The sequence below is a fragment of the Simochromis diagramma genome, unplaced genomic scaffold (assembly GCF_900408965.1).
Source record: "Simochromis diagramma unplaced genomic scaffold, fSimDia1.1 OVJJ01000055.1, whole genome shotgun sequence".
NCBI lineage: Eukaryota > Metazoa > Chordata > Actinopteri > Cichliformes > Cichlidae > Simochromis > Simochromis diagramma.
This window is the reverse complement of record NW_024387070.1, coordinates 781064-794015: the sequence shown is the minus strand read 5'-3', so window position 1 is coordinate 794015 and position 12952 is coordinate 781064. Positions and strand designations below refer to the sequence as shown.

The 12952-nt window shown below is 47.8% G+C and overlaps 1 protein-coding gene across 1 annotated transcript in view; it reads right to left on the bottom strand.

Moving 5' to 3' along the window:
- Positions 1-3629: 3629 nt before the first annotated feature.
- LOC120742188 (myosin light chain kinase, smooth muscle-like) overlaps positions 3630-12952 on the bottom strand; it is a 30884-nt gene continuing 21561 nt past the window's right edge. Inside the window, exons 16-21 of the mRNA XM_040045336.1 lie at positions 11631-11717; positions 10847-10961; positions 10591-10707; positions 10093-10528; positions 6083-6199; positions 3630-3980 (exon numbers count right to left, since the gene is read on the bottom strand). Coding sequence (XP_039901270.1) covers positions 3871-3980; positions 6083-6199; positions 10093-10528; positions 10591-10707; positions 10847-10961; positions 11631-11717 — 982 coding nt within the window. The 3' untranslated portion in view covers positions 3630-3870. The remainder of the gene's footprint in view (positions 3981-6082; positions 6200-10092; positions 10529-10590; positions 10708-10846; positions 10962-11630; positions 11718-12952) is intronic.

The window sequence follows — 12952 nt, the reverse complement described above, 5'->3', positions numbered from 1 at the left end:
TTAATGAACTTTAAAATCTCCACTGGACCCTCTCCACGGTCCTCTGGAGCGTCTTTAAGACCTTGGCCAGCTCCAACTTTAAACCCTCCATAAACCAATTCAGGAGCTCTGAAACAAGTGGACAATCTCCTCAGTGATCCTGCAGACTTCCTCTGGAACCTTTAAAAACTCCAGAGAGGCCTCATCAAGTTTCTACCATGAGACCTCTGAAAACAACTGAGCAGACAGAAACACCTCCCTGCACACAAGCTTCATTAACACTACGTTTCCCATCAGACACTGCACACAGACCTGGTGACACTGTAAGCATCACACTCACAACAAAGATGAAATGATGACACTGAAGTGAGGACATTTACAGAAATGTTCCTCGTTTAGAAAAATCGCACAGACTGAATAAAATATGCACGAAATAAAAACGTGAATGTGCAACAAGCACATCTGAAACTAAGTGAAGAGTGTCATGTAAGTACAGACACGGTTTTCCTGACTGCTTTCACACGTGTCTCACATCGTCCTGCTTTGTTGTGTTTTTATGGAAGCAGAAGACTCTGTGCGACAGGAAACACACAGCTTATACGAGCCTCTCTGAGTTTGTGTTCGTGAGGCTGTTTGTCTTCTTCTCTTTTAAATGTTTCTGTCATCAGCTGCTTTTCTTTTTTAGTTTAAGGAACTTTGTCCTCACAGAACATCTAGTAGAGGCAGGAGGAGGAGGAGAAGAATGTGAGACAGACGAAGAGCATCTCTGATGACCGTACATGGACAATCTAAAAATAGTTCCACTGGATGCAGGAAATAGTTCCTGGAGTTTGTTTTTCTTGAGATGGCTGCAATGAAGAGGATAGAAGAATCTGTTCACGCTGTCTTCTTTTTTGTTTCCTCCTTCAGATGTTTAAGACTTTCCACCTGACCACACCACAAAGTCTGCTGTTACCATCGGTCTGGAGCTCAGGCTCCGTCCTTCCAGCCTCGCTGCTTTGGCTCTTTTCCTTTGGAAACACAAACACGAGGATTTTCCAGCACAAAGTTATTTTTGCTCTCACAGAAACTCGCAAAACAAGCTTGAAGCTGCTACAGTCAAAAAAAGCAGCTGCTCGCTTCACGCCCCAAATAAAAATGGTGGATGTCATCAAGTCGCTCATGGCGCTGTGACGTCCTTAACACCGGCCACTCAGGTCCCAGTGACGTGGTGACATCATCAGGTCAGCACAAGTTGCACGCTTGGCTGGTTTTTGTTACTTGTCTGCAGAGAAAACACACACGCACGCACACACACACACGCACGCACACACACGCACGCACACACATGCACGCACGCACGCACACACACGCACGCACTCACTCACCACACACACGCACACGCACGCACACACACGCACGCACGCACTCACTCACTCACACGCACGCACACGCACACACACACACACGCACGCACGCACTCACTCACACACACACACCGCACACACACACGCACGCACACACACACGCACGCACACACACACATGCACGCACGCACTCACTCACACACACACGTGCACACAAGCATACGTTCACACCTGCTTTGGAAGCAGGACGGTTTGTGTCTCCTGTCAGTAAAGCTTTAAAACGAACCGCCTGGTGAGCCGAGCCTCTCTCTGACCGACACTCCGACTTTCACTTTCATGTGTGAAGCTCTGACCTTTGAACCGCGGTGACTGTCTGAGCTGCAGAATCAGACACTGAACCTTAGTAAGAAGCTGATGAATGTGTGCAGGAAACACTTTCAGTCTGAGCACTTGACATCAGTGTGTAACCACCGTGTGCAGACATCAGTGTGTGACCACGCGACGCTTCAGTATGTACAGCGGCCCCTCCCCCGTCTGTCAGCAGGTTAGTATGAGAAAGCTCATGAATGAGGAAACACAAACAGAAGCTGAGCTCTGAATGTCAAACTGTCCTCACAAAGACAGGCGAGCACAGGTCTGCAGCTTTGATATTAATCAGCTGACGGTCAGAGCTGCACTCTGATTGGCTCCTTGCTCTGTCAGTCACAGGAAGCACTTCTGTTTTTACTTCTGCACTGAAAGTGAAGAACTCAGTGTTCCTGTACACGCCATCCCAAAATATCAGCTGCATACCTGCTGACACGCCGCTGCAATAAGAGCCCCTGAAAACATCCCCCCAACCCCCGACCACATGGGGTTTTAAAAAGTTTTAACAATGTTTAGCCCCGCCCACTCGTAGCTGCAGACTAAACTGACAGGTGAGAGTGAGCAGCACCTGCAGCAGATGGTTAGGACAGGGAGCAGCCTCTCCGTTTGTCTTGTGCTCAGTCTTTACTGTAACTGTGTTTCAGGGTGGAGGCTGACACATGCACACACGCTGCACCACACAGCCTCCAACCTGCTGCGTGTCTCTAAGCTAACGTGGGCCCAGCAGGCGGACGAACGGCTTCACTCGACACTTCCACGCTTTTAATCAGCACGCAAAGTAAAACAAAGTCTGTCAGAGCGCGAGAGTCAGAAACCAGGCCTTAAATGGAAGGGGAGAGGAGCAGCGCCCCTCCCCGACATCATCGCCCCGTCCTTCCTCCCTCTGTCTGCTGCTAAAACTCTGCGGTCTCCGAGAAGTGACTGAAACCAAAGCAGGAGCCGAGCTCCGGTCTGAGAAACTCTCAGCTCATGTTCAGGTAGATTCAACTCTGAGTCTGTTCGCATACATGTGAACAAACAGTTAAAGGTCAGGGGTCAGCGCCGTGGAGAGGGTTTCAGCTTTGAACGCAAGAAAAGTGTCTGTGGGCTGTGATATGAACCTGATCAGAGCAGAACAGGACATCCATCCACAGCAGTGAGCCCACTGAGGCATGCACACACAGACACACACACACACACACTCTGAGCAGGAAGGATTTAGAGTTGGATCATAAAGATAAGAGCAGATTTTCCACTGAGGGCTGCAGACAGAAACATGAAGCTGCTGCATGTCAGAGTGTTTTTGTATGAAGTTACTGTTCAAGCACTCACACATTCAGCGCTGTGCAGATACGGAGAGCAAGAAAACAACAAGTCCAGAAACGTCTCATCCAATAGGAAATGTTTAACTCTTTCATTTTTTGTATCTCTATTGTGATTGTTTCATGAAAGAAACATTTTGGTCACACAACACAATTTACTCAGAGTGAATAATTATTAATCGTAGCTTTGACTTAAACTGTTACAGCCAGGAACTTTTCTACAATATGTTCCTGTTTAAAACCCAAAACCTTTCATTAAGATGAAACTTTTAAAAGAGCAACAACACTTTCTTTTATTCTGAAGAGTGATCTTAGGATTTCTACCAAAGTAAGACTTTATTCTCCTTGCATACAGAAACATTACGACCAATCAGGACACAGCTACAAACCAAACAAAGTTACTACTTGTAACCAAAAAGTTGTTGTTTGTAGCAGACTGTGTGTTTTAACCCACAGTGTCTGCACAGTTTGTTTCCAGGTGAGACTCATTCATGATGCACAGGTGTGACCCCTGCAAGGAAAGGTGTGCGTGTGTGTGTGTGTGTGTGTGTGTGTGTGTGTGTGTGTGTGTGTGTGTGTGCGTGCATGTGTGCGTGTGTGTGCATGTGTGCATGTGTGTGTGTGTGCGTGCATGTGCGTGTGCGTGCATGTACGTGCATGTGTGTGTGTGTGCATGTGTGTGTGTATGTGGGAAGCAGCAGGGCTGATGGGAAACGTAGTGTTAATGGAGGTTTACTGCTCTGGAGGTAGGAATAATAATGTGACAGTGATGAAGGAACTGATGTTTCCAGTGATACACAGAGACTCTTTAAAATAGAAACACCCGCCTGAGTGTGTGTGTGTGTGTGTGGGAACCAGTGATCCCAGCCTGCAGCTCCTTATTGGGACAAAAGGAAAGAGGCTGCTGCTGCATATTTTGGAAACTCACTCTCTGAGGTTGGAGTCGCCTTCTTGGACTTCTTGTCGGCCGGAGAGTTTTCAGCCGGGTCTGCAGGACACAGAGAGACAGAGAGGGAGGAGTTAACACGTGCACACACTCAGGTGCTCTCTGAGAGCTCCACAGCCGTGAACCCCAACACAAACATCAGAAACCCTCCGGCAAACACTGAGCGTTCACCTGCAGAAAATTCATATTTTATTCAAACTGAAAAACAAAATGTGTGTTTACAGAGCTCAGACATTTCACATTCTGCTCTCCGACATGACACACATCACTGAGCACATTCACTGAATGCTGCGTGGACCCAGAGGGTGTTTGGTAACACGCCGCTCAGTGAGACTCAGCGAGACGACAGAAGTTCAAGTCAAGTCGTGTGAGTGCAGAAAAATGCCACCGGCTTTTTGTGAGGGAAACCAGCGCGGTGCTGCATTCAGGGACGAACTATCAAAAAAGTCACTGCTCAGACTCAGAGAACCCAGGTACGTAAATAACAACCAGGAGGCATACAAGTGTAAGCGTGCACGGGACTCAGTCCAGCCTGAGTTAAGGTCCTTTCACATCGGACGCAGCACAGCGCTGCGCTCTGAAACCCATTCATGTCTGTTGTTTGCCTCGTGCAGCAATGGTTTTCCAGCTGTGCCAAGTAAAGCGCAGCACAAGCACAGGTGCAGCAGAGTGCAGTACTCGCATGAGTCGCACCTTCGTGCTACCAATAGAAACTAAGCCTACAGTGGTAAGTTCAACTGCACAATGAAGGAAAGCGTTCTGTGCGTGTCTGAGTTCGGTGAACTGTTTGTCACAGGTTTACGTGCACGTACGGGGAACTGCACAGCTCTGCAGAGGGAAAGCAGCGTTCTGGAAACGACGCATTCTTCACTAGTCAGGACAAAGGTTTCTTCTTTAAGGATTTATTAAAGGTTTAGACATAATACAACACAAACTGTCGTAGAGGACACAAAGTCAAAGACGTTTAGAAGCGACAAGGTGCAGGCACTTCTCGTATACGTAGAGCAGTCGCAAAAATGACGTACAAGCAGAGCGCAGCAGCACAACACAAATTTTGGATCTTTCGCTCTAGTTTGCAGTGAGACATGCTGCGTCTGATGGGCCGTCAGGCTGCAGTCTCTGGGTGCTGTCTGGACGGACCCGGTGCACAGGCGTGAGACGATCCTGGAGGTCTCAGAACTGAACCACAGTGTTCACACAGCCGGACACTTTCTGTGTTCTCTGGAAGTCACTGCTGTCACTTCCTTGACTTCCTGTCCAAACACAACATCACAGATTCACAGCACATGGTGGAGCACAGTTCATCGTGTTTCCATCGCGAACTCTGCCTCTGTCCTCGCCACGTTAGCTCACAGCAAAGAAAGAGCCGAGTGTCCTCGTGCTGCTTCAGTCTCAGGTGTCCATGAGCACCACAGGACTGAGACACACCTGAAACAGCGGCTGCGTCCGTGCTGCAGGCTGGACCACGGCGTCCGTGCTGTTCTGGACACAGCACACCGAGTCTGTGGTGTTCGTGTTTAAAACCAGCTGACTAAACCCTTTACAAACAGCTGATGTCCTGACGACCAGCGCTAACCCGTCTGCAAACAGGAGCCGATCTTTGATAAAGTCAAACTGTGTTTGTGTTCGTTGGTTCTAATGACAGGAAACCCAGCTGACCAGCGCTGCAGCTTCTGCTGCATCACTCTTCCAGTCCAAACCACTGCAGCGACCATCAAAGAGAGTGGGCGGGGCTAACATGACCCATGAATGCTGATGTTTGTGTGATCTTTCCAAAGAAGCAGAGCTGCACTGCTGAACAGAGTCGTGTGTTCAGGAGGCTTGACTCATCGGTTGGTGTCTGAGAGTCAGTGCTGATGACGGAGTCAACAAATGTTCGTGGACACGGCAGGAAGTAAACAAGCTCTTTGGTTTAGGACAGATTACGACAAACATATCAGATACATTTCAGATCTTCATTCAGACAACAAAAGTACACTTTAAAGTTTCTCTCACAGTTTGAATGCTTTAAACCTGCGTCTACATCAGGATGCAGGAGGAAGAATAACTGTAGAGGAAAGACCAGAAGAACAAAAACAGCAGAAGAAGAAGAACATGCGGCACTGAAGGAAAGATCTGAGACAGGAACAAAGCTTTGTTCTCACCGTCTACCAGAACCGTGCAGGAACACTCGGCTTTGCCTGCCGAGTTCTCGGCTCTGCATTTATACTGGCCTTCATCCTCTGGCAGGGCTTTGTCTATGGTCAGGGAGCAGAGGCCGCCTGCAACACACAACACAGCACAATATAACGCAACCCACACAGGACACAGTCAGATCAGCACCAGGTCAAGTCTCATTTCTTACATTCCACAAAGTTAATCAATAAAAATGAAGGTATGACTCCTTACACATTTCATTTACTATGAACGAGCTATCAGAGCGTCACGTTCTCCACCCTTTTAGACGCCATGTGAGACTAAAGGCCATCCTCCGCTGCCGGTGCGGCATCCTTCAGAAAGGCTTTCTTCTTCCTTCAACACGTGTTAGGACATTTCTTTGCTTCAGACAGAAGGACAAGCATCACACTCCTCTGCCTCTCACTTTGATCAGTGAAAATAAAAGCTTTCCCTGTTAATCAGACTCTGTGACCTGAAAGATGGTTTTAAAAAAATCTTTTAAAAGATTGTTGTTTTGGTCGCCTCCGTCCTGTTTGTTCCAATCAGAACCGAGATGTTTAAAACTCGATCGGCCAGCCGAGAGTTTAGGGAACCTGAAGTTCACAGGACGGGACAAAACTGAAGCGTGAAGTCAAAGAAACCCTCGTAGAGGTCGGCGGGTGATGGACAGTTTCACCAACAACAACACGAGTCTCTAACACTGCCCCCTGGTGACAAAGCACAGCTATCACAGAAATTCACGGATCTGAGGTGACCTTCATACGACCTGCACACGACCAACACTCAACCTCACCCTAACCCTTTTTATTTGTGCTTCGTGATGCTATCGTGGCGCTGAGTTACCATCCATCCATCTTCTTGTCCTTTTCTGGTTCAGGGGAGCAGCCTAGCCAGAGAAGCCCGGACCTCCCTCTGTGAGCCACCTCCTCCAGCTCACCCGGGGGAACAGCGAGGCGTTCCCAGGTCAGCCAAGAGATGCAATCTCTCCAGAGTGCCCTGCGTCTGCCGCAGGGCTTCCTCCCACTAGGACACGAACACCCCGCAGAGGAGGCGTCCAAATTGGATGAACTGCCTCAGCCGGCTGCTCCACTCTGATTCCCTCCTCACCACATCAGTAATGGCCAAACACCATCTGGAGAAAACTCATTTCCACTGCTTGTTTCTACGATCTCATAATCTCATCTGCAAATTTCATAAAAGAGGAGGATGACAACTAAAGTCAGAGAGGTCCTTACAGCTGACAGGCTCGGACCTGACCGAGGCAACGTCTTAAACATCTGTGGAGAAAACATCTGTCGTCCCTCCACCCTGCTGGAGCTGAGGGGATCTGCACCAAATCCAACAAAGCGTGAAGAGAAGGCAGGAAGCTGCTGCGACTCGTTGAATCAACACTCTGAACACTTTCTGTAAAAGGATCGCTTTGATCTGACGTTTTATCGTCATGACGACCCTTCAGCCAACGATCACGTCGTTTTATAACGACGCCTACAAAACCACAAGAGCAGAAAGTGAAGATCTGAGTTCATCATAAACATGCTGCTGCCTTTAAATCTGCACCGACACATGTATGTGACCTCTGACCTTTAACATGTGACACACAGACTCCTCACTCTGCAGGATAAACACACACAAACCAGGGGCTGTCCTCCAGACTGAAATAACACACTGAGGGATTATTATTACACACACACACACACACACACACACACACCACACACACACACCACACACACAGGTCTTTACAGGACATCACAGTGTGTGTTTTCTATGCTTGTGAGGACCTTCAGGCTCTTTCTTAAAGGGTGAGTCTGCCTATTTTTATAAATGTGAGCCATCAGTCTGATTCTGACGGCTGCTGTATTTATTTCACCATCCATGCTGAAAGCTTCCTGTTAATGAAAGTTTCCTGCTGGAGCCGCTGATAACGGCACAGAGAAGAAAAGATTGTGACAGCTGGTCCAGCTGCTGAAAGTGAAAGTGAACTCAAAGTGTCCTCGACCATCAGGAGGAGGAGAAGCAGTGAGGGTGACTTCAGCAGAGCGGCGAGCCCGACAAAATCCAAGCACGGCGTGGATCTACACGACATGCTGCATGCTTCATTGGCTAATGACTCAATCATCTCCTGCTTCCTGTTTCTTTGTCGCTATCCGGTTGTTCAGTCTGACGTCACTAGCCGTGTCTGGACCTAAACTCCGCTGCAGGTCCATATATCAAACGATCACTATGGCATTACTGAGAGTTGAAAACTGTCTAAAGTCTTCATGTTTAATAAAATGATCAGCGTTCTGCTCTACCAGGTGTAACAATTGAGTTTAACATCCAGGCATCCATGAAAACGGAATTTATGACATTTAACGGAGTTAGAAGTTAGCAGGGAGTAGCTCGCTAGCTTCTATCTAAATACAATATAGCATGTCCTGACTGCGGGGTTTTGGAAACAAATTAAAACGTACAGCTCTGCTATCACTTCCAGCATAATGAAGACAGAAAACTAAACAGCAGTGACGTTTGTAGGGTTACTGAAGTTGGGGCTAGCTGGTATATAATATGATGTGCTACGTGACCTGCTAGCGACACAGCTATGTTAGCATAATATAAACAAGCTAACTTTTTTTCCACTCGATAAAAGTTAACGTGAGTGTTCTTGGTGGTCAGGAACAAATGTAATCGCATGGCAGGATGCTGTAAAAGGACCAAACTTCAGCCAGGAGAACAACTGAGATAATCCATCCACAATACGAGGTTAGTCATTCATATACTGCTGCATGGGCTGGGCTGTAGTTACATCCTAAGGTTTTAAAAACTGAGCTTAAATAAATGATTAGCGGTAATAAAAGCCGAGGGAGGTCAACAGGGATCACTGACTGTTTTAGGAGCTTTTTGAGATTAAATAGAAGGAAATACAAAACATTAAACATGTTAACAACACAAAAGCCATATTAAACGCAGACTACTTTAGGCCCGGAAGTAGGATTCGTCACGTCATCACTTAACGACCGGATAATAAGGTCCTCATTTGCAAGTAAACATGAGGCGGGCAGCAGGCTCACACACTCCGACTTTTACACAACTGCCAGAGGAGTTTCCCCCTACTGGAGATTAGAAGAATACAGGTTTAAAGTAGCTGAGCACCGGCTGTGTCCATCTTCTCGTTTTTACTTGATCAGCTGATGTTACATTCCTGCAGTGCGGCTAACTGTCACTGCCTTCTTAATGTTATTGCTAGAACAATCACGCTAACTCAATTTTAGCAAAGTTGTGTCTAAAGTAAGTAAAACTATCACCATCACTGCTAAACACAAAAAAGTCCAGACTGAATTTAAAGTAAACTTTGTTTTTTACATTTTTGTCTTCACAATCAAATCCATGAACGACAGTTCTGCTCAGCATGTTCAAAGTTACTGAACAAGTTTTAAAGATTAGCTTCGGGGAGACGTAACTAAACATCATGAAGACAGTTTAAGACAGACAGAGTGTCCCTTCAACTGATGAATGAATCCCTGCCGGACCTCACAAGTACAGTAATACGTGTGTGTGTGTGTGTGTGTGTGTAGTGATCTGCTTCCATATGAAATTCCAGTGACGGTCACACATCACATCCTGCTTCTATTGTTTCACATCTGCGTTCTATTATTAGAGTCTCAATCCTCAGACCTCCATCAGCAGCTGCTTCAGCTCCTCCACCGACTCCACCAACGCTGCTCCACAGCTTCACCTCCTGATCTCCGCCTCCCTGTCGCGCTGCTCATTCTGTCGTCTTTAATCTGAGGGGTTTTTCTGTTTTCTCAGCCTGAATAAATTCAGTGGCTCTAATCGATTCTGATCACTTCCATTGATGATCGCAAACAAACAGTACTGCTAAATAAAGTTTTTTTTGAATTCAAGAGAGCCTTCGGGGTTGCTGTGAAATGTAAACAAAGCCCTCCTCCCTCCTTTTTAACCAAATCATGTCAGAAAACCTTTCACTTCCTGTTGTGCTGTGTGTGTGACCTCTGACCTTCGTTTGCGAGGATGATGAATTTGGACGCCTTGATGACCTTCCCGTCCAGCGTCCAGGTGACAGTGACATCAGAAGCGGTGGCGAGGCGGCACTGCAGCCGGAGCCGCTGACCGTCCAGCACCGTCATGTCGCTCAGCTTCTCTACAAACTCCGGCGCCGCACCTCCTCCTCCTCCGGTGCTCTTCTTCTCATTAATCCCTCCATCCATGCAGTTGTTCACCTCCGCCTTCTCCCCGTTCTTCTCGGGGCCCGTCGGGTTCTTCTTGTTGGCGAGGACAGAGCGGAAGTCGCCGACGTTCTTCGTGGGCGTCTCTGCGGCCTTGCTGCTGTTGCTGCTTGCGGCGCCCTTCTTCCCCAGCACGCTGCGGAAGTCGACCTGCGATGGGGAGTTCACCTTCTCCTCGCTCTTGGGTTTGACACCCTTGAGGTTGGCCTTAAATCCATGTGGTGGCGCTGGTTATGCTCGGTGGTGGCGGTGGCGGTGGCGGGGCCGGCCTCCCTCTGCTCGTCTCCCTCTTGGATGTTTTTGCCTTGAACGGCTCGGCGTCCAAGCAGCGAGCGGAAGTCCAGCTGCTGCGCCTCCCTCTGCCGCAGCTCCTCTTCACCCCGCTCCTGGTTTCCACACAGCGTTTGAGGAGGCCTCTGGGAGCAGTGGTCTGGTCCTCCTCTTTCTTCTTCTTCTCTTCTCTGTGCAGGTGCGGGAGCTGCCGGTTCTCCTTCTGCTCCTCGTTGGCCTCCTGCCACTGCCGACTGACACCACTGCTGCTGCTTCTCTGCTCCACGCCTCCTCCTCCTTGCCACCTCCTCTCAGCACCACGCTCCCACCAGCTGCTCCTCCTCCTGCTCCTCCTGCTGCTGCTGCCAGGCTGGATGAACAAGCACAGAGACAGATAGAGGGACAGAGAGAGAGAGCAAGAGGACAAGCTCCGCCCCCCAGGTCTTAGCTGGTGGGGTGGGAGGTGGGGGGGGGGGGGGGCCCCCGACTCAAATTGTTCATGTTACATCACAAGTGACTCAACTGCCCGAATATGGGCATGAGCAGAGGGAACACACACACACACACAGATGTAAACAAAGAAAAAGCAGACTGAGGACACACTCCTCCTCCTCCTCCTCCTCCTCCTCCTCCTCTGAAGCTGCTGACTCTTTTTCACAGTTTCATCAAACTAGAGCAAACGGGGTTTCTTCCAGCAAACACTCGCAGCAGAGTAAACACACAGAGGAAATACTGGCTCTGATTGGTCGGGGTGATATGGACGGATTAGAGAAGCTTTAGGGAATTTCTGGATAAATAACAGAAGGATGGAGGGAATGGTGGGTGGGTGTGAGGAGGGGGTGGAAACAGGAACAGAGAGCTGGGAATAGTGGGGGGGGGCTGACAGGAGTCAGACTCTATGCTGATGATGCAGAGGTCTGTTTAGGGAACGAGACGTTTTAAAAACTCGTCAGGTTCAACCAATCACGCTCATACGGCACAGAAATCTGACTCCGCCCTGTTCAGCCAGCTGCAGGTGTCCAGGTGAGTGAGGTCTCACCTGCTGCCGTCCCGTCCTCTCCTGTCCTTTTCTCGTCTTTCGGTGACCGACAGCGTGGCCACAGCGCTGCACTCGCCCACGCTGTTCCTGAAACACAAAGTTTATCTTTTACATGCAGCACACTCTCATCTTCTCACAGGCACTAAGACCATCTCCCACTTCCACGCCACTGATTCATCACAGCGGTGTTTTCATTCAGGCACTGCTGCACTGTGCTATTTGCAACGTCAGACTTCATATGAGAAACTGATCCTTTTATCTCTCATTAATGGCACATAACATTTTCCCTTTAAGAGAGGAAAAGACACCAGGTAGGCTCCACTGGTCCTGATCAACAATGTTCAGAAACATTTGACTGAAATTACCCTGGAAGTTGTTGTCTTTGTTGTCTTTGTTAGCACTAATCACATTATGTCTTGATGCTCAATCATCACTTCACTCTCTGAAGAAGTCACATTATGATGTGGAAAACCTGATATTTACTTTTATAGATCAACTGTTTGTCTTTTTCAGTCCGAAGCTCTCCTGTATTCACATCTGTGGAAAAAACGGCCTCTGTGCCATCAGAGACGTCTTCAGGTCATCTGTTGATTGTAAAAGTCGTTTTTATATAGAATGACCTCTGCACTTGATTTGCTCTGCATCAACCTTTGAACGGCTAAGACTTCACAGACAGCAACCCTACACTCGCCCCACGATCTGAAGAAAACACAGGACACCTTCTCGTGACAAATGGAATCAGGTTTGATGTTTGTTAGAACGATTATGTCATGTTAGCTGTTCCAGCTGAGGACAGGTTTTCCTTCTTTTGCACTGTCAAAGCTGTTACTGCTCACAGTGTGATGTTTTGAAACCATCCAAATACTGACTTGGTTTGTAAATGACTTTCGGGACATTCAGAATTTGTTTTTACTTGAGATCCAACAGTTTCCTGTTTTAGTAAGTTGGAAAATATCCATTATTATGAAGTGTGTATTTCAATAATAATGTTTGATTGACAGTAAATCTTCAGGCTCACAATGTTGTCACTCATGGCTCAATGACTCTGAGGTTTAAAGCTGCATTTCCATCGTAGGAACTTTCTACAGGTTCGGGACCATTTGGATAAAATTAGGTCTGAACTAAGTTCTGGGGATGTTCTCTTTACCTCCAAAGGTGTAGTACTTCAGAAAGGACAGGAACTTGGTCCAAAATATCTGAACTTTGGAGTTCGTGAAATATCAAAAGATCCTGAACTTTTCAGAGATCTGGAGCTCTGAAATTTCAGGACCTTGGATGGTCCAGATCAACCATCCAAGGTCCCCAATACACCTGAACCAGAA